General features: G+C 40.2%; 2 protein-coding genes across 2 annotated transcripts in view; one reads left to right on the forward strand and one right to left on the reverse strand.

Moving 5' to 3' along the window:
- Positions 1-24,084, reverse strand: part of cenpp (centromere protein P) — a 93,547-nt gene that overhangs the window by 62,835 nt on the left and 6,628 nt on the right. Inside the window, exon 7 of the mRNA XM_027279176.1 lies at positions 18,991-19,087. Within this exon, the coding sequence (XP_027134977.1) occupies positions 18,991-19,087 (97 nt within the window). The remainder of the gene's footprint in view (positions 1-18,990; positions 19,088-24,084) is intronic.
- On the forward strand, positions 7,362-14,896 carry ogna (osteoglycin, paralog a). The gene is made up of 6 exons (XM_010745555.3): positions 7,362-7,637; positions 10,292-10,352; positions 10,774-10,938; positions 12,444-12,646; positions 13,292-13,384; positions 13,571-14,896. The coding sequence occupies exons 1-6, from the start codon at positions 7,482-7,484 to the stop codon at positions 13,739-13,741; spliced, it is 849 nt and encodes a 282-aa protein (XP_010743857.1). The 5' UTR covers positions 7,362-7,481; the 3' UTR covers positions 13,742-14,896.

Below are 24,084 nucleotides of genomic sequence, written 5' to 3' on the forward strand. Positions count from 1 at the left end.
TCTACCATAACAGACAAAGAGCTTTACAGTTTGCCTTTCATTCACACACCGATGGCGTCAGAGCTGCCATGCAAAGTGCTGGCTTGCCCACTGGAGCAACTTGTCTTGCTTAAGGACACTTTGACACAGGACTGGAGGAGCCAGGAACCAAACCTGCATTTAATGGCTCGATCTACCTCCTGAGGCACAACCTTTGATGGTTCCCTATTATATTTTGTATGTGCTGCAATATTTTGTATAAAATCTGTACAGAGAGAAGTGTCAGAGGGGATTATTTTGACAGGATGCTTAAGATAGGAGGAAGGATTAAGACTTTTTATCTTCAGCGCCAACTAAATTTTGGAGCGGTCTTTAATCAAACTACAGCTGAAAGTTCTGGTTTCACATGCAAAAAACACATTTGTATTCAACACTAACTCCTGAGAAAAATCAGCTAGTCTCTAACTTTGTCTGTCTGTTATTGGGTGCTGGGTAGGTAGTGTGCAGTTGGATTTTATCAGAGCTTAAGATTTCCTAAGAGTGCTGAGATTACATTACAGTAAATGTTGCGCAAAGCCAAAACTATAAGAGTGGTGCAGAGTTGGGCGATCATTTTTCTGCAGGTCAGTTTGAATCGTCTCTGTTTTGTTTCACATGGAGGCTAATAAGGGATTTAAAAGTAGTGGTTTTGTGTCAACCATTTAATTAAAAAAATATGTAACACTCATTACATAACGAGTCTCTGAGCAAAAATAAAAAACCTTTCTGTCAGGCATGCAGCTGCTGGCGGTAAACTAGAGTGAGCGGGTGGCTATGTCGGAACACCAAAACACACAGCTCTCAGCGGCGGGTTAATACATCATGTCAGTTGTCAGCCAGACCCATGTAGACCAAGGCTGTTTAATGCCTAGCCAGGTGGTCCTGTACGTTGAATGATTTTCTGCAGTCAAATGGGCGTCTGTGTGTGTAGTAAATCCACTGACGTATGTTGTTTTGTCTAGGCTGGCTTCAGTCTGCCCTGCTCACTTACACCTGTCACCCTAAAACTCGGCGCACCGTCACGTCGACCACAGGTGTCAGAAGAAATAAGCCAGAAAAAAAGTTTACAGTTATAATGAATGTGTTTACATGAGAAGAAAAGTGGTAGGTTTGGGGCAGGAAACCTCAGGGATTATAACACAAGTCAACTGGTTTTACTCAAGCATAGTCCAACAACAAGAGAAATATTTTTATGGTATTTTTTTTTTTGTGAGTGTTGTGATCTGAAACGAGGTTTGAGGTCTAAGGATCGTGGATGTTATATGTTACTGTTTAGCATCCTGAAATAGACGTGATTTTTTTTTCTACTTTATTGATCCCTTAATGGGATCATATAAAGGCCGAAAATACAACCACACACTCTCACAAAGGGTTTATAGACGTGCAAATGTGGAGAGATGGAGGAGTAATAGGCAGGCGTGTAGCGTTGCCCTTGGAGCGTTTAGGGTTTCGGTACCTTGCTCAAGGACACCTTGGCAGTGCCCTGGAGGTGAACTGAGACCTCTCCAGCTGCCAGTCCACCCTCCATGTGTGGAGTCTGCGCTCTGGTTCCCAAGCTAGATTTAAATCAAACGGACTTGACAGTATGGCTAGTTAAAGTGGTTAGTTGGATAACAGGTCAGATGATGTTGTTTATTGTAGCTACTGTTAATAACACAACATTCACACTGCTGCTGCTACACAACAGATGAAACTTCGGGAGGCTTTTACTATTATTGTATTTATCTTTCATCAACAGTGCATCTACAGAACTAGACTCAGATATTGCAAAGAGTAAAGACACAAGAATGAGCAGCCGCAGTGAAGTGTTAGATGAAAAGATTCAGGCGACGGGCTGCACATTTCCAACTCTGAAGCAAGGTAACCAAGAACTATTACTTGTCCTTCATGTTGTGTGGAAAACTACTCTAGCATGAAATCAGAAATCTTCTGGTAGGGTTGTAGCTGCCCATGGAGTATGGATTTCAAATCAACAAGGACAGAAATCTTAAGGATTACAACTGCAAAGGTGTCATTATGTTACAAACAAACTATCAGACCACATCTAAAGGCTAAAGGGTTTATACAGCACTTCTCCTGAATGGATGTTTCACACTTTCAGAACGTCTCTCTTAGCATTATTGATGTTGCACTGCATTTATAGGGAGTGGGTCCCCATTTCATTTTGTATTGCATACGCACATGGACAAACATGTTGCTGGTGGTAACCCGCAAAGACACAAAGTAATGAACTAACAAAGGCAGTGAAAAAAGAAGACTGCAAGCTAACAAACATAAATGTAAACGACGCAGAATTTAAAATATTCAAAAAAAAATCAGCTTTGCGAATGTTTTATGAGGAAGGAATGCATTCAACATGTTTGCTGGACCTCAAAGATTCACACAATGTGCTCTGGTGAGAAACACTGACTGTGAACATAACTTTCTTTGTTTACAAGAAAACTCCACAGGGTACCTTTAAGGGGAGCGCAAACATCACAATGAGGTGACTGACTGGACCAAGCTACACTAAATCCCACCAGTTAGGAGATTTAGAAAAATCATGTGTGACTCATGAAGCTATCTCTTGTTCAATTTATTCCGAGTTTATAGTCCTTGTTGTTTCTAATTTATCTGCAATTTAATCCAAATTGTGCAACTATTTTCATTAGAGTCTATTCGTGTCCAAAACACAAAGTTTATCAAGTTCCAAGCTTGCAAAAAAGACTTGCACGTGTTCACAAACTCAACAAGCTAGTCAATATAACAGGAATAATGTGTGTTTGGTGTGTTGTTGTGGGTGGCTTTCCCCAGTGACTTCCTTTATTGTGGAGTGGAATACCAGTGAAACCACCCTGACAGCCCAAACTCCGCTATAGAAAATTAGTGACAGTAAAAACATTCTCCAGTTGCTGGCCCTCTTCCCAGAGTCATAAAAGTTTAAAGGTGTTCATAATTGCTAACACACCTGTAACAGTCTGGGCTCATGTTCCTTGAATGTTTATATCTGGGCCCCATTCTTTTTCCTCTCCTCTTCAACGCTGAAATGGCCACATGTTTTCTATTTAACAGTTTTGCTGTTAAACTTCAGCCTTTGCTCTCTCACTCTGCTTGTTTATAGAGAAGTACTATCTCTTCTTGGGGGTTTTTCCCCCCTTTCTTTCTTTCATTTCAGTATGTCTGGGGACAACACCTAAAAAACACAGCAAATTCTTAAGAACTGCTCTGGGGAAGCCCAAAATCTGGTTTGACAACCAAGGTTGAAATCAGCCCAAGAACAGCTGGACTTCAGCAGCTGTTGAACACACTGAGTGAACAGAGACTCTTCCTTTTATTACTGAGAATCTCTTGGCTTTTTTTTGCCATTTCCAGTAATTCTGTTTTTGATTTGCCTCTGGCATTTTTGTATTGATCATATCAGCAGTTATTTATTGATGTGTTATTGCCCGTACAGAACTTCATAACTCTTCATAAAAGCTATAGAGGTCTGATACATATTAAACCAAAGACACGCATTGATTAAACAGATGAAAAGCTAAATTATGACTAATGACAATATATTCCTTGGATCATTGTTGTGGTTGAGTTCACTCAGACTACCAAGAAATGGTTCATCTTTTTCATTATCCAATCGTTCATCAACCAATCAAGTCAACTAGAACCCTTCACATATTCCCGTGAAGTTTTACTGGCTGCCAAATAGTATTTTTAGCTAAGTTATATGAGATACATGAACTCCTTCACATAGGGCAGCAACCCACTCAATCCAAAAGGGGGGATTCATTGTTTTACAGTAGAGTGCCATGACCTCAAACTTGGTGCCAATTCTCATCACAGCCGCTTCACACTTGGCTGCAAGCTGCAGCTGTATGCACTGAAGGTTTGGGCCTCAGCACGCAACTGGCCAATCACAGATCAAAGTGGGTACAGGAATGGTAAGACACAGCCCGCCCGCCCGCCCCCATCCGATGTTGAAAAGAAAGAAAATACATTGATGGATGATTTTGATGATTATTTTCCCACACTGGTCACGGTTTCAAATTATGTCTCAGACTCTGCATGCTGGGAATCATCACAACGTCCTGGCCCAGCAATGGCCAAACACAAATCAAAGAGCATGCCAGATAAACACAATCTCCGCTGTTCAATTCCAGCCAGACCTGTTGGATGTCATGTATCCATTAAATGCCTGTCACTTCACTGTGCAATAAAGAGTAAAAAAATAATCTTTTAAATTGAATAGTTTTAAGAATAAATACACCAGAAAAGTAAATACACCTGATCTTGTGTTTTGTTTATGTGTGAGGTTGGTTATGTGTGAAATAATGTGTGAAAAACTCATACAAAGATCCAGCCAGTAGGCCAGATAAGAGAGTGCAAGACAGAATCTACTAGAAAGAACTGAACTATTAAACGCATGAGCTTTTTTCACTTTTTATTTCAACAAATATCCAGTGTCCTGTCATGGAAAATTTTCATCTGTTTTGCTCGCAGGCATTGATGATGATGATGATGCATTCTTTCTGCACACGGATGTTGCCAAAACTATAAAGATCCAAGAATATTAGACCTAAAGGTGATTTAACAAGATGATGTCTTTCTACACCTGGCCTGATAAAATAACTGAGCAGCTTAGTACAACTGCTGTGTGACGGCACCAATCAATCCCAATTTATTCAGGATAATTGTAGACGATTTTGAACATAACCAGAAACATTTTAGTAAGATTGTAATCGATCAGTTGAGTCCTGCCATTGACAATACACCTGAAAAGATCATATGATTAAAGGAGTGTTGACAATGGTAAATTCTGTATGTCACTACTTCACTATTTCACAGCAAATCGACCCACTAACTAAAATCAACACAAAGACTGAATCAAGCTGTAACACTGTTAAGTAAGACGACCAAATGAATTTTATACAGAAGAAAGCAGATCAGAAAATCAGTAATGCTCAAAGATGAGAAGCATCTGAACTTTTGAACAACATTATCATTCAAGACACCTCAACATCAGGAAGGAAACAATAATGAAACCAAATGCTGCTGCTGGAGGGACTGTCCAAGCTCCAGTCTCATGAATAATCTTCAATAGAGTATCAACTCTATTATAAACACAGATTAAGCCTTCTGACGTAACATTTTTATTCAAAAAGGACACTCATTTAAAACTAAGGTTTATGTAGAGTGAAGCAAATGCTTTAGTGCATGCCTATAGCCTACAGGTTTGTATCACCAATCATATCAATGAAGAAGTCTAATGTAAACCTACAAGACAAGACAACTGTAAGTTTGAAGAAGAGGCACTTAATCTGTGCATAGTACCTAGTCACATTACTACATACCCATAACTACAGACTATATACAGATTGGTGACAAATGCAAAAACAACAATAAGGTATGGTGATGTTCCACTATGAGCCTCTAAAACAGCTTCAGTGTTCTCCAAGTCTGCCAGACTCCTTCAGTATTCCATCACTTGGTGTTTTGATGATGGTGGGAAAGAGTGCCGTCAACCATGTCTCGCCAAAACCAGTTCAACCACCTAAAGAACCCTTTGAATTTCCTAAAGGCCCACTTGAATCTCCTAAGGAACCACAAGAACCTCTTTGAGGGCCCCTAAAACCTCATGAAGTATCTTAGAACTTCCTCATTTACCACTAAAACCTACTAGAGGACTCCAAGAAACACAATAAAACCTCTTTGATGCCCACCTGAACCTCTTATAGGACCCACAATACTTCTTAAAAGAATCCCTTGACTCGACCTGTTTTGCTGTGAAATATGATATATAATAATTACTGAACAAAAAAATGAAAACACACTGAAATTATGGTGCAGCTCAAACTGAATGCCTCCCTCCTGAAAATACTATTAGACCTCGAATCCTTTGATTTAACTAAGTATGTTTGCGGCTGCAGTTAATGTCATGATTGTACTGTTAATTTTATAAGTTTTGGTTTATAATAAGCAGCAGATACAGATCAATGTCAACTGTTCAGAGGAGACTGTGTGAATCAGGCCTTCATGGTCAAATTGCTGCAAAGAAACCACAACTGATGAAGAAGAAGAACAACAACAAGAACAAAAAGAAGCAAACCAGAAGGAACGAACATTGGACCAGTGGAATTCTGGACTGGACTGGCCTGATTCAAATTTGAGATCTTTGGTCCACTCACCATGTCTTTGTAAGGCACAGAGAATGGATGGTATCAGCATGTGTGGCTCCCACTGTGAAGCATTGAGGATGAGGTGTGATGGTGTGAAGGTGCTTTGCTGGTGACACTTTTGGTGGTTTGTTGAAAATTCAAGGCACACTTAACCAGCATGACTACAATAGTATTCTGCAGAGACTTGCCATCCCATCTGGTTTGCGCTTAGAGTGACCATCATTTGTTTTTCAACAGGACAATGACCCCAAAACACACCCTCCAGGCTATGTAATGGCTATTTGACCAAGAAGGAGAGTGATGGAGTGCTACATCAGATAACCCAGCCTCCATAATCACCCGACCTGAACGCAGTTGAGATGGTTTGGGATGAGGGGGACTGCACAGTAAAGAAAGAGCAGCCCGGCTTATATGTGAACTCTTTCAAGACTGTTGGAAAAGCATTTCAGGTGACCTTGTGAAGCTGGTAAATCTGGAAAAAAAACACTGAATGAGAAGGTCCAAAGCTTTGACTGGTACTGTATGTATGCACATCACATTCATGTGTACTGTCCTCATTTTAGTTGAGAAACCATTGCTTTTCCAGCTTCATTGGTTGATAATTTAAAGGATATGAATGAAATGAGTAATAACCCTAACCTGAAACCTCAGTTACTCTAAGAGGATTTCTCCAGAAAGCCAAGCAGATTCGACTATTGGTCAGTCCAAAGTAATCACAAAATTTTTAGGCTATAATCAGTGTCTGTGTAACGGCTGCTAAATGTGTTGTCTGACCAACGGCCGAAAGACAAACAGAGCCAAAGCAACAAAAAAAAAAAAACCCACTCATTCAGCCTAATGAAAGATAGGTTGGTTATTACGAGTCATTACTGAGTGGCCGGGCAGAGACCACAGACATTCCTCCTGACAAAACACACTCACACTGTGGTTGTCAACTTTCGATTTTTCTGCTTTCTCTGCAGTTTTTGCTGTGTGAATTTTCTCCTGTGCACATTAGAGTGACATTTAACAGAAAACACTGACACTTTATTCTCTCTTTGAGTCTTTGTCTTTTTCCATATGTACCTCTTTTTGGCATGCATTGCCTCTTTCTGTACATCATGTCTCTGTCTCTCTCACTGGTGGGTGGTCAGGGAAGGGTTAAGTGCTCTGCTCTATAAACTCAGCTTTAAGAGTCTGCTGGAAGCTACTGGTTCAGCCTTTAAATACAGTCATTTGACACATCCCAACAGGGGCTCGTAGCAAGCAGCTGCTGACCCAAACTCAGGCTTTTAAGGCGAGCTGGTGTGTCGGCGTCACACTGCTTTGGACAGCATGAAGGCTCTCTTATTCACCTGCGTGCTGGTGCCGTGGCTTGTGGCAGCCTCGGCCAGGAGATCTGACCAGGACTCACAGCTGATACCGGGATCTCTATCTGGCAGGGAGCTGAACGGATACTTCAGTGACAATTTGAAATCAAGGAGGGCTAGGGTAGGAACTTTTTTATTTACATCATACCTCTCTGCCAAAACACGCTCTCTTTAATAACTCAAACAAATGCTTTCATATAAAGCATGCTTGGAATGTTTTTATTAACTAATTTGCTCCACGTTTTTCTAAAAGTAGTCCAATGTCAGCAAGTAAATTGTTTTAATTAGTTCTTTTTAATACTCGCCTTTGTGATTATCACTGTAACATAAAAAATTAAGGTGATTTATTCAGATGATTAGGATTCATTTTTAAACTCAAATTAAAAAAAATGCACTTCTATGTACAGAATTAAATTAAAATCAAACACTCTGCTCTTGTTACAGTAAATATGGGCACAGAAATACACTGTACATTACTTTAACAACTATCCACCAAGAACTCTATAAAATAATAAATCCTCTGATTCTGAGAAGACGATGAGATAAGGCAAGATGAGATCATTAAAAAAAGATGATAAGGGATCAGACACAAGATAAAACTAATCCCTAGGGTGGATTGGATCATGCTTAATATTCAGCAATATTCAAGATAAATGATCAGATTACTCTAGAATCTAATAATCCACTTTATGGCTTAGTTCAATTTGTTCTACATCGTGCTTACAACAGTAACTGTCAGTGCTTGATTTCACCGTCCTAATAATAATTCATTCAGCTCACAGTTTCAACACACACACACACAATCACACACACACATACATCCTAAATCGACCACACTAGCCCTCAACTAACCACACTAACCTCTTCAAGAAATTTTTGGATGAACCACAACCAAAGCCTGGTCTGTTTGGTCCTTTGGGGAACACTTGCAGGAAGTGAAAAACCCACAAACAATCCAGAGGATGAGAGGGGAGTCTGAGGGAATGTGGCTATGAGATGTAACTTCAGTTTTAATGAGTGAAAACTTAATTTGGGACCAGCTGTTTTTCATACAAGAGGCTGTCAGTGCCAGACCCTTCAGGGACAGGCTTCATACTGCTGCTTCAATTAACCACAGGCTTCGTTTGGGCTAAGTATTCAATCCACAATGTGGAAAGTTTGTTAGAAGGCCAGTCAATTAGATCAGACACAGCAGCAGACTCAAGGAGACTGAACCCGAGCCCCCATTTGACTGGTGATCCCACTGTCATTAATAGTTACTTCACTGGCAGCCGATTTCCCCTCTCTATCGCTGAATGTTTAGATTCATTAACTTAATTGGTGATTGGCTCCTTGTTTATCAATTTTACCCACCCAGCCACACTTGACAGATTTGAATTTTCCAGGAGGCATCCACAGGTTTAAAACTCCTCAGGCGGAGGGATGAAATTGATTGAAACTCTTCAGAGGTCCAAAGGCATCTGGGGTCAGGGGCTAAGAATGCACAAAACCCTGAAACCAACTTGGTTCTCATTGGCTCCCACATGACTTTACTGCAGAATTACACTTTACAAAGTCTGGTCATGGGTCACTATGAGTACAAAGCCAGCTAAGAAGTCGAGATATATTGACCAGGTACAGTTACCTATCCATACCAGTTGAATATCAGGAACAAGAAGCCAGCAACTCAGAACAGTGGCAACAATGGCAAATACAAGGTCTCGAAACAAGTTCTTCAACACACTGCAGCTCAACTGACTTCATGCTTAGTGTCCAGTTGTGTCACACAATGTGGACTGCTACACAAAGATCTGCATCCAATATAGCCTGGAAATGTTAGATTGATGACAAAATTGGCGCCAATAATGAGAGTCTGCGTTATGGATCTATGTCAGAAACAGTAGCCTTCTCATTCACTTTAATCCGGCTACTGTGTTGGCACAGGAGGAGACAGATGCAAAGGTTTGGCCACAGCAAAAAAGAAGCTGACTAAACTGAGCTTTTGCAGAAATATCATCCAAAAATTTATTTTGTAGAAGCATCATCCAACAACGCGTGACATTGGACAATCAAATACATCCAAGCACACATTCCTGGTAGATGACTGGAGGATACAGTGATTATCTTGATAACTCTCCAGACTAGAAGAAAATATGGCTCATATATTACAAAGCAGACTTTGTGGATCATATTTCATCTTCTTGTCTTGAAGCAACACGCCCAACACAGACTCTAGTATTGTTTTTAAACACAGTGTTTATGGTTTGAATGGCCACTTAGCCTTAATTTATTAGACCCTAACAAAATAAAAGTTCTTATTCTACAATGATTAACATCACACATTCAGTTACCACACTCGGTGTTCACAATTAATTAATTACAAATCAGGTTTACTATCACTGCTCTCATCGTCAGTATGTAAACAGTCTTCTCCAAATAAAACAGTAGGTTTACCCGGTCTACATACCTGTGGCTGTGAGAGAAAACTGTTGAACTGTTGGTGTTATTTATTCACTTAAACCAGTACATCAAACCAACCAAAACCCAACTGCATTATTAACTGCACTTGCTGAAGAACAGTTAATCTTGCTTTTTACCTTTTATATGCTAGTGCTGGCAAACAGACTCTAGACTGAGCCAATCACAATGCCGTGTGTTTGTTTTCTATCCAAAATGTGACACGTTGTAATGTGTTACCATATTTCCAAAACTGACTTCCTAACCCTGGCAGTGTCAGTGTTTTGCTCTAGCCAATGAGCTGGCCGGTATATGAACAGGCCGTGTTTTCTCCTGCAGAGAGCGCTGCCTCTTGCTGATGAAGCTGATGACAGCCCAATCGTAGAAGGAGATGGCACTGGTAAGAGAAAGATTGTTTACCTTTTCTCCACCTGGTCAGAACATAAACTTTAGTTTGCAGAGGGAATCTAAACTGTTCAACGTTTAAAAAAGGACAGGGTGTTCAAGCCCTGACAGTGTGAGACAAACTGTTCCAGTCTGGGAGGAGCAATGTAAAAAGCTCTGTCACCGTTCATCTTTAACTGGGAATGCTGATCTGAGGAGTAACTGATCTGTGGTCTAAAAAGGAGAACTGGAACTGGCCATGCCAGCCTTTAAAGACAAATACAAATGTAAAAACTAATCTTCCACTGGTCCATCGTCACCTTAACTGTTCGATCAAGGTTGCTGCAATGTGTCCCCATTGATATAAATGTAAACAAGGCCATAAAGGATTATTCTGAAGGTGGGTTGATGTTGTGTTTGATGCCTCTGTGTTGCAGACCTGCCCACCTGCCTGCTGTGTGTGTGTCTGACTGGTTCAGTGTACTGTGAGGAGGTCAGTCCAGACATGACCATGGTCCCCGCCCTGCCAAAAGAGACGGCCTACCTGTATGGCCGCTTCAACAAGATCAAAAAGATACGCACCAAAGACTTTGCTGACATTGGTAAGTCTGGAAACAAGCAGCTCAGCCGAGTTTGTCCAGCCAGCTGAGGCGTTAGATGTTTCCTGATTTAAATTTTTGATTTGATTTTATTATTTAGGAGAAAGCCCTTGTAGTCATTGTGTTGAAGGAACATTTTCACAGGTGCAGATCAGTCAGACTAGTCATGATTTGTCCTAAGCATGGTTGTCCTAGCCAATTTAAATCAGAGAGCCTGCATCACAAACTGGAGGTTTACCAAACGGGGATGGTCTAATTTAATTAAACTGTATTTTGCGAAACATAGTAAACATGGTAAACATACTGATTTTGGAGCTTAACCCAAACTTGGAACTAAAAATCAAGATATCTTGGCCTTTGTTGCAGGTCACTGGAGTACTAATATAATTGGAAGTATAGCTGCGTGTCATCTGCATAGTGATGGTTGCAGATGTTATAGTAATGCTAATACTTTCAAAAACAAGATAACTAGGTGCTTTTTAGTTTCCATTAGCACACAACAAATACACCAGATATCAGCTTCCCTTAATGGTTTTAGCTGTAGTTGTAGTAGTTTAGTTATTAATATGCTGAGCCCTGTTTGTTTTATGGCTGGTAAATCCTCGAGCACATCACTACCACTGAGTAACTCACACCAACTTATGGCAATCTGAACTGTTATTTTAAGTTCAGCTTCAGTTTTGATGACAGTGACATCCAGGACAGAAAAATGTTAGCTGTTTGCTGTTAATATAGATGCATGCCTCCACTATAACATGCTGTTGGAAACTTTGAAACTATCAAATGTTTCAAAGTTTCCAACAGCATGTTATAGTGGAGGCGCACTGCCTGACCTGTCTGCCAGGAGCTCGGCAAGTGACAGTGATTTCAGTCACATCATATATACACTTACTGATAATTAATGAAAAGCAGCAGGTCACAAAAAAGGAAATGTTTATAGGCAAATTTAGCTGCAGAGTTCAATTAGTCAAAGTCTGATTGATGTGAGACGGCAAAACATTTTGCTGTTACTATGAATAATCTCCTGGAAGAAATATTTCCAAGCTCCAACAAGCAACATCAGTGACCACATTAAATATTTGCTGTACAGACAGACTGCATGTGAAAATTATAAAGACATTGGCCCATGTGGCTGCACTTTGTTGAGTGGATTTACAACTAACCAAAAAAAACCTTCAGGAAGACTAGACTAGACTAGACACCAACATGTTTTATTCAAAAATATTTTTAGGGATGACACACTCAATACGGTCTTTAGCAAGTCATCTGGTCAGGCGTGGTCTTAAAACAAGCACTGCTTTGTAAGAAGTCTTTGTGTTGGACTACAAACATCCCCAAAAGTACAATAACACAGAGAAAAAATTGGCAGATTTCCGTTGAACAAGAACCAGTTGAACCAAAACAGAATGGTCAGAAATCATAGCACATGTTTTGACCAAACAGTCTAAAAGTGAGACGTCCAAAATGGCAAACTGTGATAACAGATTTTTCTTTCTTCTTATGAACAGTGACTCTGAAGAGGATTGACCTGACAGGAAATCTGATCTCAGAGATTGAAGACGGGGCGTTCTCTAAGCTGCCCCTGCTGGAGGAACTGTCTCTGGCTGAGAACAGACTGGTTAAACTTCCGATGCTCCCTGCCAAACTCAGTGTCTTCAATGCCAACAACAACAACCTCAAAACCAAGGGTGTTAAAGTAAACGCTTTCAAGGTACACCGCATCACCTCACTATTTAAATGATTCTAACCCAATCTAAAGGATGGGCCAAATCTAGGTGTGTTTAAAACAAATAAAAAACAGAACTATTTATCTATTGTAAAAAACAAAAACAAAGTGACAGCAAGCCATTTGAGCTCTGTAATGTCATTGTAATGAAGATGAAGGCAGGCTGTCCAAATCCTGTGCAAACATTTCACCTACAGATCAATAGTTCAACATTTTGGAAAAATGTGCTTATTTTCTTTCTCCTGAGAGTGAGATAAGAAGTTTGTGGTTTTAGGGCGAGTCCTTCTTCACAGTATATCCATCCGCCCAGCAGCTCCAGCTTTAGCATGGGTAACCAGATATAGCTGGTGAGCCCAGGTTTTTTTGTACAGACCTGGTGACCTCAAGAAGCTATAAGATCCTACCATAAACTTGTTTTTACATTTCTGTTTCTGCATACTAAAGAAACGCGATACAGCATGTTAATTCAGTCTTAAGCTAAGCTAACCACATCCTGACACTAGCTTTGTACTTAATGTACAGACAAAAGATTGATTTATAGTCATGTATGCTTTACACAGGGTGACGGCAACTAACAAAAACAGCTAAAATCTACTGGGTTCCCATGGTGTAAATTCTTTTCCCTAACAGAAAATGACCAAGTTGGTCAACCTTTTCCTGGCTGACAACCAGCTGGAAGCTGTTCCATACATCCCTGAGAGCGTTCGGATCTTACATCTACAGGTTTGTATCTTTTATTGCTAAAATATACGCAAATAAATAGATTTCAGACTACCGACGCTCCCTAATCGTTACATCAATTGCATCTTCTTTTTTACCTGATCTTGAGGATTTTGACTCTAGCATCTAAGATTTTATTCACTCTTTATCATTTTATAAATTTTTCAACATTGTTTCCATTTCCTCCAGAACAACAACATTACTGAGGTCAACATAAACACCTTCTGCAGGTCCAATGATACCTACTACCTACGACCAATCCTCAGTGAGGTCCGTATGGACGGCAACCCCGTGATGTTGTCCAAGTACCCAGACAGCTTCACCTGTATGAAGGTACTGCCTATCGGACGGTACCGTTGAGGAGACAGAAACTTTACTGTAGCCCCTTTGTTGCTGATGGAGCAGTTTTCCCACAACAGAGTGCCGGGGGGGTATAGCGTGACGTTCTGGATTTTTGGGGCACTGGTCCCATGGTAGGGGTAAAGTTGTCAATGTTTTTACTTCAGCAAACCTACAAACAGCTTGTGACATTGTCAGGTCTAAATGAAACCACTCACTGGACTATAAGGTGTAGAATTGAAGGAATTTCTCTACTCTGGTCTTCTTCAGTTCTACTGACTGGAGGGGACTACCAGGCATTTAGGAAGTTGCACATAAAATTTAAGCGTTACAGTCACGTTATTGAGTGCACTTGCAAAAAAGGCCTCAATATGCTTCAAACCGACCAATTTGTCTGACCACGTCTAAAGTCATGAATAACCTGCCGTCACAGCCTCTTTGTGGTTTCAACACACTGCTTTTCTAAACTTTCCACAACAAGTCTGTCTTTTGAATCATGTTGTATACGTGATGCATTGAATCACACAAATGGGTATAACAGCACACTTTCAGACAGATGGTCTCTCCTCAGAGACCTTTTATGGTGCTTGTTACGTTTCCTTTTATAAGCACTATATCCAAATAAGCATACACTAAGATGTTTACAAGTAACGTCATGGAAGAAGAGGTTAATAAAGATTTCAAACCCTGCCTACTTTCACACATCCACACACCCGGCCAATCACTGCAAAAAGCTAAAGTTTGTTTGTCTTTTTCAAACAATGGAAATTGTACAACACAGCCTTCGATACCGCCTTAGGAAAGTGGGATTCAAACGCTCATAATCTTGACAAACACACGTTTGAAGCATACTGAAGCAAATAGACAGTAAGTGACAAATAGTCTGGAAGATTTAGGCCACCTGTTCACAAGAGACTACAGGTGACGTATTGCCAGTAGAACTGATGTGAACCCATGAATGAGTGGAGAAGCATCAACAACCTCTGCAACCACAGTCCAATTTATTGTTTCATTTTGACCTGACGCTGTACTACCTAGATGAATGAAACTACACAAACTGCATTGAACCAACACACGGCCACAAGTCGACAGGCTTGCTTGTAAATTCCTGTATGTGTTAGTTTAAAAAGAAGCCGATGTTTTTACAGGCTTTGTGGAATTAATTTTCAAAAAAAACATTTCTTATACAGTATACAACAAGATTATGACGGCAATCTTTGGGATATTTTTGCCAACCTTAACATCTTGTACTTTGTGGGTCATCAGGAATTTCATTTGGACAGAAGTTATTGCAAGGATACATGACTGAAGTGCAGTTTTTTATTATGTGTATTAATGCTGTTGCATGCTTCATTTTAGGATTTCCAGACTAAAATTGTAGAGGAAATTAGATTGTGGCTGTCTTTGAAGCTAACACATTGTAAAAATAATAAGTTAAAAAAAAAGAAAAAAAAAAGAAGTTTTGTCCGACATACTGTCACCAGTGAATGAAAGTGTTTCAAAAAACAGATTTCAGAATTTTTTGGGTGAAACATGCCAATCCAAGTACTTTTTGCAGTTATTATTTTATAGAGTCCTGATGGCATGTCACATGGCTGTCTCATTGTTCTCTCAGACTAGAAACGAACACAACACTGTGGGTTTTGCTTTGTGTGAATTAACTTCACTTTTAATTATTCCATTAAAGCGCCTCTCCATAAAGGCAATGGCCATGAAGACTTGTCCAACTTCAGGCTTTCGTAAGCATTTTGTGACTTAGCTTCACTTTGGTTTTTAATTTATAGACTTCTGTTGAAGTGAACTGGGGAACAATGTATCTATGAACTATAGTAATGTGAAAGTTACTCCTCTTTATTTTGTCTGCTTTTAAAATGTCTTGCTTGTGTCTCTAACTCTTTCCTTCCATTTTAGAAATTATTACTGATGTGAATAAGACAGTGGTGTACAGGAAGATGTGTATGTGACATCGCTATGTTTTAAGATATTTTAATAAAGTTAATAAACCTTTTTTTAATTAAAGTGTGTTCGGAATCATAGCTCGAGTCTGCTTCACGTATCATGCATGCTCCGTTATGTCAGACATTGAAATACAGCAGCGTAGGTCGACCTTTTTCAGCTATGGATAGTTCACAGGTAGGTTTATTCTAATAAGACGATTATTTATTGTTGACGGTTGTTGAACAGAACCAGTTCAAGACCCAGATCTTATTTAGTGGAAAAGTGGTTCTCCTAATCCAAACCCATATACTTCCCATTTGGAGTCACAAATGCAGGGTTTGGATGTATGCTGATGCTACATGTATGAACACTGAAACAAAATTATGAAATGAAAAAATGTAGTATGAAGTAAGTTTAAAGAAAAGACATTCACAGATTTTTTCATTTACCACTAGAGGGCTTTCGGGTACCATCAGCAGTACTCGTACCGTAGTTTGAGAACCAGTTTTAATATTTAGCATTAAGTATAGGTATTGACTATAGAAGAATTATACTTCACGCAGGATGTTTTGGCAGTGGTTATGTCAGTAATGTCAGATTACACCTGTTGATATCAACACCACTTTGTAACATCTGTCCTCTTGGCTAACTGTGGCACATTTACACAAATGTTTGTTTCATGTGCACTGTCCCAAATAACACAACAGTGACTGTTTCATACACAATAAGGTTCTATTCTGGCTTCATTGCATTTCCATCAGTTCTTTCATTCACTGAGATATAAACAGTGCTCATAGTTAGCAGAAGGTTTGCGAATCTGCGAGTCAGATTTGTGTTTCTTTCTTCAAGCGCTATGACAATGTGTGTCCACCAGCATCAGAACTTCCCACAGAACTACACATTAAACTTAAGTGTCATCACAACTATAACACGCCTGCACAAAAAACGGCTATTCTTTTGGTCAAAGTATAACTTGAACATCCACATTATATCCCAAACTTCCCTACATGGTTGGGAAGTTCATTACACCTCACAGGTTTTGACTTAAAGTGGAATACAAGTTACTGATAATGGCAGAGGTTCACGATGGCTGTTTGACGTCACTGGGTTTACTTTCAGTAGAAAGCACAACCTCCAAATGTCATACAAGAAATGTCACCTCAACTCAACGTCAATGTCAGACCTGTTTGAGTTTTTTTTAGAGAGAGCATCTACAATTTCATCGTTTGTCCACCAGAGAGCACTGAAGAATTTTTACACTGTAAAACGTCCCGTACAGTGGGGCGGCGTTTGGCTCGGTTGGTGGAGCAGCCGCCCAGCGTGCGGGGGCTCAGTCCGTGCTGCGGAGGCCCATGGTTCGAATCCGACCTGTGGCTCTTTCCCGTCTGTCATTCCCCGTCTCTCTCTCCCCGCACTCCTGTCACTCTTTAGCTGTCTCTATCAGAAATGAAGCTTGAAAAGGCCAAAAATCTTTAAAAAAAAAAGAAAAAAAAATGTCCCATACGTTCATCTTCATCACAATCTTTTAATATCCAAATCTAAATATCATTACAGTTCTAGCTAACATTGTTGTCGGCCTTTTCAAAGTGTTGGAATTACCAGTTGATATAATCTTTATTCCACATGGCTAGCACAACAAAAACACTGCACCAAGCCATTACCCAAGATTGACTATAGAGTCTGTACATGTCTGTGCATTTGTGTGCAGAGACATAAGTAACACTAGTGTGTCCTCGATGGAAAAAAAAAAGCAAATCAGTGATTGGCCACAAGCTTGTAAATGTCTGTGGTTTGTATCTGTAGCTGCAGTCCTGTAGGCCTTCAGTGACTGGATGGTTAATGTCATGGTAACAAAAATGTTAAGATTCTTGGCCTGATTTATTTTGTGTATTTTATATCTTTATTTGTTTGTTCCTCTAACTACATGTTCATGTGTCATTAAAGCATGGAAATCGGCATATAAGGCACTGCCCGCATTACAGCAGGACAGTTACAATGGGAATTACATTTTTCCGTAATAACACTGCAGAAAATGCAACTAAAGCAAAATAAGAGTTTAGAGCACACAGGCCTGTATGGAAAATGTGGGTTATTCCTTCTTCAGTCCAGCCAACTTGGCAGAACGTTACATTCTCTGAGTAAACAGGAGAATAGGTTCCATATTGCTGCTGCAGCTTGATTTACTATTTGACATTTTACTGCTACAGTACGTCTTCAATAAAGTCCCACCCTGACATTTAACATGCCTGCACCAATTCACACCCGCTGCATTAACCTTCTCTTTCATCAGCCTGAATCCAAGCAGTGTACAAACAACAGGCCCTGTACGAAGTGGCACTTTTTTTAGAGGTGTCATTTTGTCTTTATGGTTGACATAGAGCTGACAACCATCTTTTAACTTTAAAACAACAGTCTCTGTAAGAGGGACAACAAAAGAAATCCCAAATCCACAGGCTAAGGCTGTAAACATCTAAAATCGAGAGGATCCATCCTATATTCTATCGATTGTATCTATCTGTCCAAACGATCATCCATCCAGCCATCCATCAGCCACTGTATCTCTGCTTACATACCCAAATTAAGGTTCAGGTTAAGGTAAAATGTTTCCAAAATTTCACCAAGACTCTCCAGAAGGATTTTTCTTACCTTGGTTGGAGAGCCCACATCCAGTTTCATGAACCCTTTAACCTCATTATCAGGGTTACACTGTTGGACTCCCAAACTGATGTGAAGGCAGGCCATGTTTAAGACTTTCTGCATCTACAATAGTTTGACACCAGGGTGTTCTTTTTGGGGGTACAGTGACCAAAAAATGCAAGTTTAGTCTATCTTATGCGGTTGAATTATAAAACCTGAAGTAAGTTCCTCCTGGGTCACACATTTCTCTTTGTCTGTCTTATGGGTTGACCCCGTGGCCTCTAAGCTGGACAAAACAACAAGACTCCTCTACTGATGGATGAGGTTGAAAGTGAGTCAAAAGGAGGTTAAAGGGGTCAAGTAGACAGCAAAACTTTCCATTTTAGGTCTGTCTACCCTGACACTGACGGATGGACCATCTGGTCTCCCCACAGATTCAGGGTGGACTGATGACTTGAAAATGATGCAAGTCAATGAGCAACAAGTCAAAAGTGTTCCTTCATATTTCTGACTCATGTTTTTTTTAAAAACTATCCTCAGTGGTGTTGGAGAAAAGGTCCAACCTGATCCAAGTCCAGAGTCAGCCCTCCACATTGTGTGGAACAAAGAGTTGTCATGCATCAACCACACGCAAATAATGAAGCGCCAATGAAAGCAGTTGTTTTAGGGTGAAGAGCAGGTTTGTCTTCACTTACCTGGAAGTGCTGGAAGGTTCTGCACCGGTCGTCACATCTGTCTGAGAAAGCTCGGAGAGTCCTGAAGAGCAGCAGAAGATCGTTGCTTTCCTCCACCCTGAAATGACATCATTAAAAAACATCTTATGAGTTCAGTCGAACAGTAAAGGTAGAACAAAACATTCACATTTACGTTTTACATGCACGTAACATAGAAGAAAACAAATTGAAAAGAATTGAAGTGTAAAAATATGAACACAAAGCATCAGCGGTTACGCTACATATGCGATATTTAAAGCTGGATTGATTAAAATAGAAATGTATTCGTTCCATCAGTCTATGTGAGTTCATGACTGTTGATTGTAGTTAACAGCGTGACTACACTGGAGGTGTTGAGGCCATGTTTTTCAGACTTTTGTCTCATTATTTCCACAATAAGAAACACAAACAGTAAAAATCTTAATTGACTTAATGAGGACTTATTAAACTCTCTTTAAATATTGTTATAATTAGTACACTATGTCCAAAAGAATGACCTTACTGTATCACTAAATTCATACATTAAAGCAGCAGGGTAAACCCTGAACTAGCCGCCCAGATAGTGTAAAAGTTTACAAAAAGTTGCTTCCTTATTATATGCAGCGTGCTGTATATCACAATGCAATACTAAAAAAAACTGATTGTTCACTCCGTCTGTGAGAGCCTGGGACATTTTGTAAAAAGCTTTCCAGAGTTTTCCATGGGGGCCCAGGGCTAGACGGCAGCCGGGTGAAGTTTCCAGACGACTGTTATTCCACACAGAGCTGATGGAAACATGGCAGCACCCTCCCATATAATGGAGCACGACCAAAAAGACAGAGAGAGACTGATCCCCAGTTTGATATTACAGTATTGAACTGATTTGGTCTTACTGGTTGTGAAAGATACAGTTGGATTATATCTTCAGTGCAGAATCAATTAAACCACATTGGCTGCGAATATCACGTAGTAATTCTAACGAGATGTGTTGAGTTGGAAAGTTTTAGGGGCTTCAGTTCATCATCCCAAAGAAGCAGTAAAATTTGTTTGTAGCAAACAGCGGAAAAAAAGATCAAATTAAACACTTTGACGAGAAAAATTTACCATTTTGCCAACAACGCATTAATGTTTGGTGCTAAAAATAAATACTGAGGTTGATTCCCAGTCCTGCAGACAACAGGGGTATCACTTTAACAACAAATAACAATCTTAAATAATAAGGTTACATGTTACTAAACACAAAATCCACGTAGCTTACTCCTTTAAGTTCATTTCAGGTGCCTCCACTGTCTCACTGAATGAAAGCTGATAAACGGACTTAGATCTGGTGTCATTATCTGTTCAGCACAGCTTTGTGCCACTGAAGACAACAAAAATAGCTACGTTTACTGCATAGATGGTATAAAGAATGTACGTCACATCTGTGGCGTCACCCACAGGTTTCTGAAGAGCCGTTGTGGATCTCAAAGTGTCCCAGCTAATATAAAAATGGGCAAAGATGTTGATTGTGGGCGGACCTCAGGCAGAATGATGCCAAGGTGTTCAAACAAGCTACCTGTGAAGCCTTAATATAATGTGAACAGGTGAGTTGTATATAAATTCACCCTCAGTACAGTTGTCATGAACGGGGAAATTAGCTACAGAGACCAAAACAGTTTTTTGTACCAGGCTGTAAACATGTTTATTTCTGCTGTGAACATGGGGACTTATGGAGACTGACTCACTTCTGGAGCCAGCCTCAAGTGGACGTTTGAGGAACTGCAGTTTTTTGTCACTTCTGAATTGGCTTTGCTTCATGCATGAGGTCAGAGTAACACGATATTCAGCTGCGCACTGTGAATTTTTAATTTGGACAGATCGTTCCAAGTAAAAATGGACCGCGAACGAAACCACAAGCCAGATATCTCAATAACTAATGACCAAATCACTGTAATATTTGCTTTGGATGTTCATGGTCCCAGGAAAATGATTCCTAATGTTCAGTTCACCCCTTCATTTTTTAGTATTAGAATGAGCCAACAGCTTTTTCAGTCCACGCAGAAGCCGTGGCATTGTGTGTTAGGACACCGGACACAACGTTGGTTATGTCTAGCAAAGAAATGTTGATTTATGATTTGTTACATCTGAAAGTGGTTGTTCAACAACCTGTACAGCTGCTCTTCAACTCTTCCACTACTTAACCAAACTCATCATTTTTGTGGCGACGTCTCTGGCTCGAGCGTGGGAAGATAACGTCTCCATTCCACTTAACAACACTTTGGGTTGAAACAGCCGATAATGACAACACCACCACAAAATCTGAGATGTGAGCTTGGATCTGGATCACATTTGAGTCAAGTTGATCATACGTATTAGGTAAGAGAATCTAATGGTTAGATTACTATATGACTAACACACGAGCACATTCATGTTCCCCTGAAGATGACCCCATGTCCTTTGCATTCTAGCCACAAAAGTGTCGCATTGTCCAAAATATATGCATGTATGCTGTTGTGTTGCTGTCTCTTTAAAGAAACCACAGTTTTGAACATCGCCTTCAGCTTCAGAGCCGACTGATATCTCCTGACCTCAGCACAGTTTGGCTTCACACTATCAGCCTGGCTCACGAGCTGCACTTCAGAAACTCGACAGCCTGGATCAGTGTTTCTTCAAATGCAGGCTGGGAGTCACAGCGGTTCATGGATCAGTTGGCTTGATTTCCCACGTGACAAGAGCGGCGCTGTGTTTTTATGGCACAGGTTCATAAGGAAGTTTGACATAGTCCAGTCTGCCTCGAGTCCTCCAAGCTCATCCCACAATGCACCGCGTCGACAGCGTTTCCACATCGCAGCCACTTGGGCAGTACAGTTGGATTAAACTGAAGCTATGTCTTCACGAAGCCATTTAATTTTTAAAAGGCCAATTTCGTGTTAAAACAATGTGCACGCGCTCCAGGGTTTCCAGTCCTGAAGTGTACTGTATTTTAATACCGAATAATTCACGATTTAGTTGTTCTCGTTTACATATTTTATGTTCGCTTGTCAGACAGCTGGAGAATATAAACTAGAGGTTTAATTGCAGCTCATAAATACTACATGTTAACCAGGCAATCAATCTTAAGAGCTGTGTGACACTGACACAAAGTTAAGAGCCCACTCGAGGCAGAGAGGAGGACAGATGTGGAAATGACATGTGTCCGCTGAATAAAAATCACTGCGTTATCCTTAACAGTTTAGACCTGCTTGATTAAACAAAAGATTATCAGTCTGATTTGGACTGTAAAACTACGACTCTCTCTCACACACACACATGCACGCAGACACACACAGACTCGGAGAAGGCAGCAGTGTGTCAGAATCATTATCTCCAGTATTTTTCCATCTCTCGTTTGCCAGATTCTGCAGACATACAATCCAGATGTGGTTTGGCCTCAGATATAGAGCAAATCAGACTCCTGCTTTGTGGTGCTGATACACTGACAGAACAGATGCTTTCTGGCAGATTGACTATCAAGACAGAAAATGCACCTGAGCACCTACAACACGTGTAGTTTGGTTAAGTTTAAACAGATCATTAAGAGGGTTTTGTTTGGAGTCTAGAACAGAACACATAATCCACATAGATTCTTGCTGGCATGATGTTAATCCAGGTGATTTCTTTCTGCTCAGTCAGCGTAGATCTGAAAGTTTTGGTTCAGTTTGGTTTCTAACTCTGAGGTCTATTATGTGGCCCCTGCCTGTGTGGCCGCGGTTTGTTTAGATTTGTTTGACATTGGCGTCTTCCTAGAAAGAGCAAACGTTTGCCTAACTGTCACAAGATTTAAATATTGCTAAATCCTGATTACAATACATAAATACATGCCATCAGCTTTTTCTATCTGAGCTCCCTCGACTTCAAAGCGGCGAGACGAGTACAGAGAAAAGAACGCATATACAGAAATGAGTTTTCAGGGCCTTTGAAGCAAGCAGACTCTGAGTGCGTCATACAAATAAAACAGGACAATTACAGGTATGCCGTGTATGATGCCAAGCCAACTCATGTAACATCCTCGGGGGCAGTGGAAACAGACCAGCTGGCACACATACTTTGCGCAAGCGAGTGAAAATGTGAGGCAGATATATTGTTTATTTTTATCACAGATAATGTATCAGTGCAAACTGTACGTTGTCTGATAAGTAAGATATATCGATAGAAATGTCAAAGATGTTTGAGTTCATCCAGAAACTGTCTCATTTACATGGTTTGTCCACCAGAGAACAGGACATCAGTTATTCCTCTATAAAAAAAATACTTTTAAGGGAACCAAATGCTCCGTTGTAGATGTTAATTATCAGATGTTTTGGACGCAGCACCTCGCTAGTAGACAGTAGATTACAGAGTCACAGTCAAGCGGCAACCTCCATGTCTGTGAAGTCAACGCAGAAGTGCCAAAAACTGCAGTTCCTCAAACGCAACACGGTGGCAGCTTTGATTGACAGATGGGTGACGTCGCACATACCTGTTCTTTATATGGTCGGTGGTCACGGTCCCCAACTGCAGTACAAAATACAGCCTATTGTTCTTATACACAGTGAATCTTGACTTCAGACAAACTTCATTTGACTTAACATTGAAATTGTGGTCTGGTTTGTACCAGAGCCGATCTGATCGTGATCAGCTGACTACTGGTTTTATAAATGTGCACCGTCCTTGAAGGTTACCGTACTGTGTTCATTTGATTATCTACAGTACTGAACTCTGCTGTATTAAGTCCCAGTGTAGGACAAAATGTTTTGTGGAAGTATAACCACCAAATATAAAAACCTTCTGTTTTCCTTCCTTTAATGGTGATTGTAACTGTTAAAAATGGTATCTGGTAGCTGTGTAACATACAGTGAAAGAAAACTGTTTTCCAAGCTGGCCGGCTGATAGAGGTTCACCTAAAGTTGAAACATGACTTCACACTTCTGATTAAATCCGATTGGGGGTGAAACAGATTCTGTGCTGAGATGTCATTTGTAATTATGATCATGATGAACATTTTCCCGGCAGTGTGAAAAGCACCTGGTAGGACTGAAGCTGCAGACATTACTGAGTAAACCTCAACAGATTCAGCCCACGTATTTCAAACACTTACAG

The sequence above is a fragment of the Larimichthys crocea genome, chromosome VI (assembly GCF_000972845.2).
Source record: "Larimichthys crocea isolate SSNF chromosome VI, L_crocea_2.0, whole genome shotgun sequence".
Lineage (NCBI taxonomy): Eukaryota > Metazoa > Chordata > Actinopteri > Sciaenidae > Larimichthys > Larimichthys crocea.

Bases quoted from the DNA above. Each gene is read 5' to 3' on its own strand.
- ogna (XM_010745555.3), top strand. From the start codon at position 7,482: ATGAAGGCTCTCTTATTCACCTGCGTGCTGGTGCCGTGGCTTGTGGCA. The intron at 10,353-10,773 runs GTAAGAGAAAGA...TCTGTGTTGCAG, and splicing joins CGTAGAAGGAGATGGCACTG to ACCTGCCCACCTGCCTGCTG. The intron at 13,385-13,570 runs GTTTGTATCTTT...CATTTCCTCCAG, and splicing joins TTCGGATCTTACATCTACAG to AACAACAACATTACTGAGGT.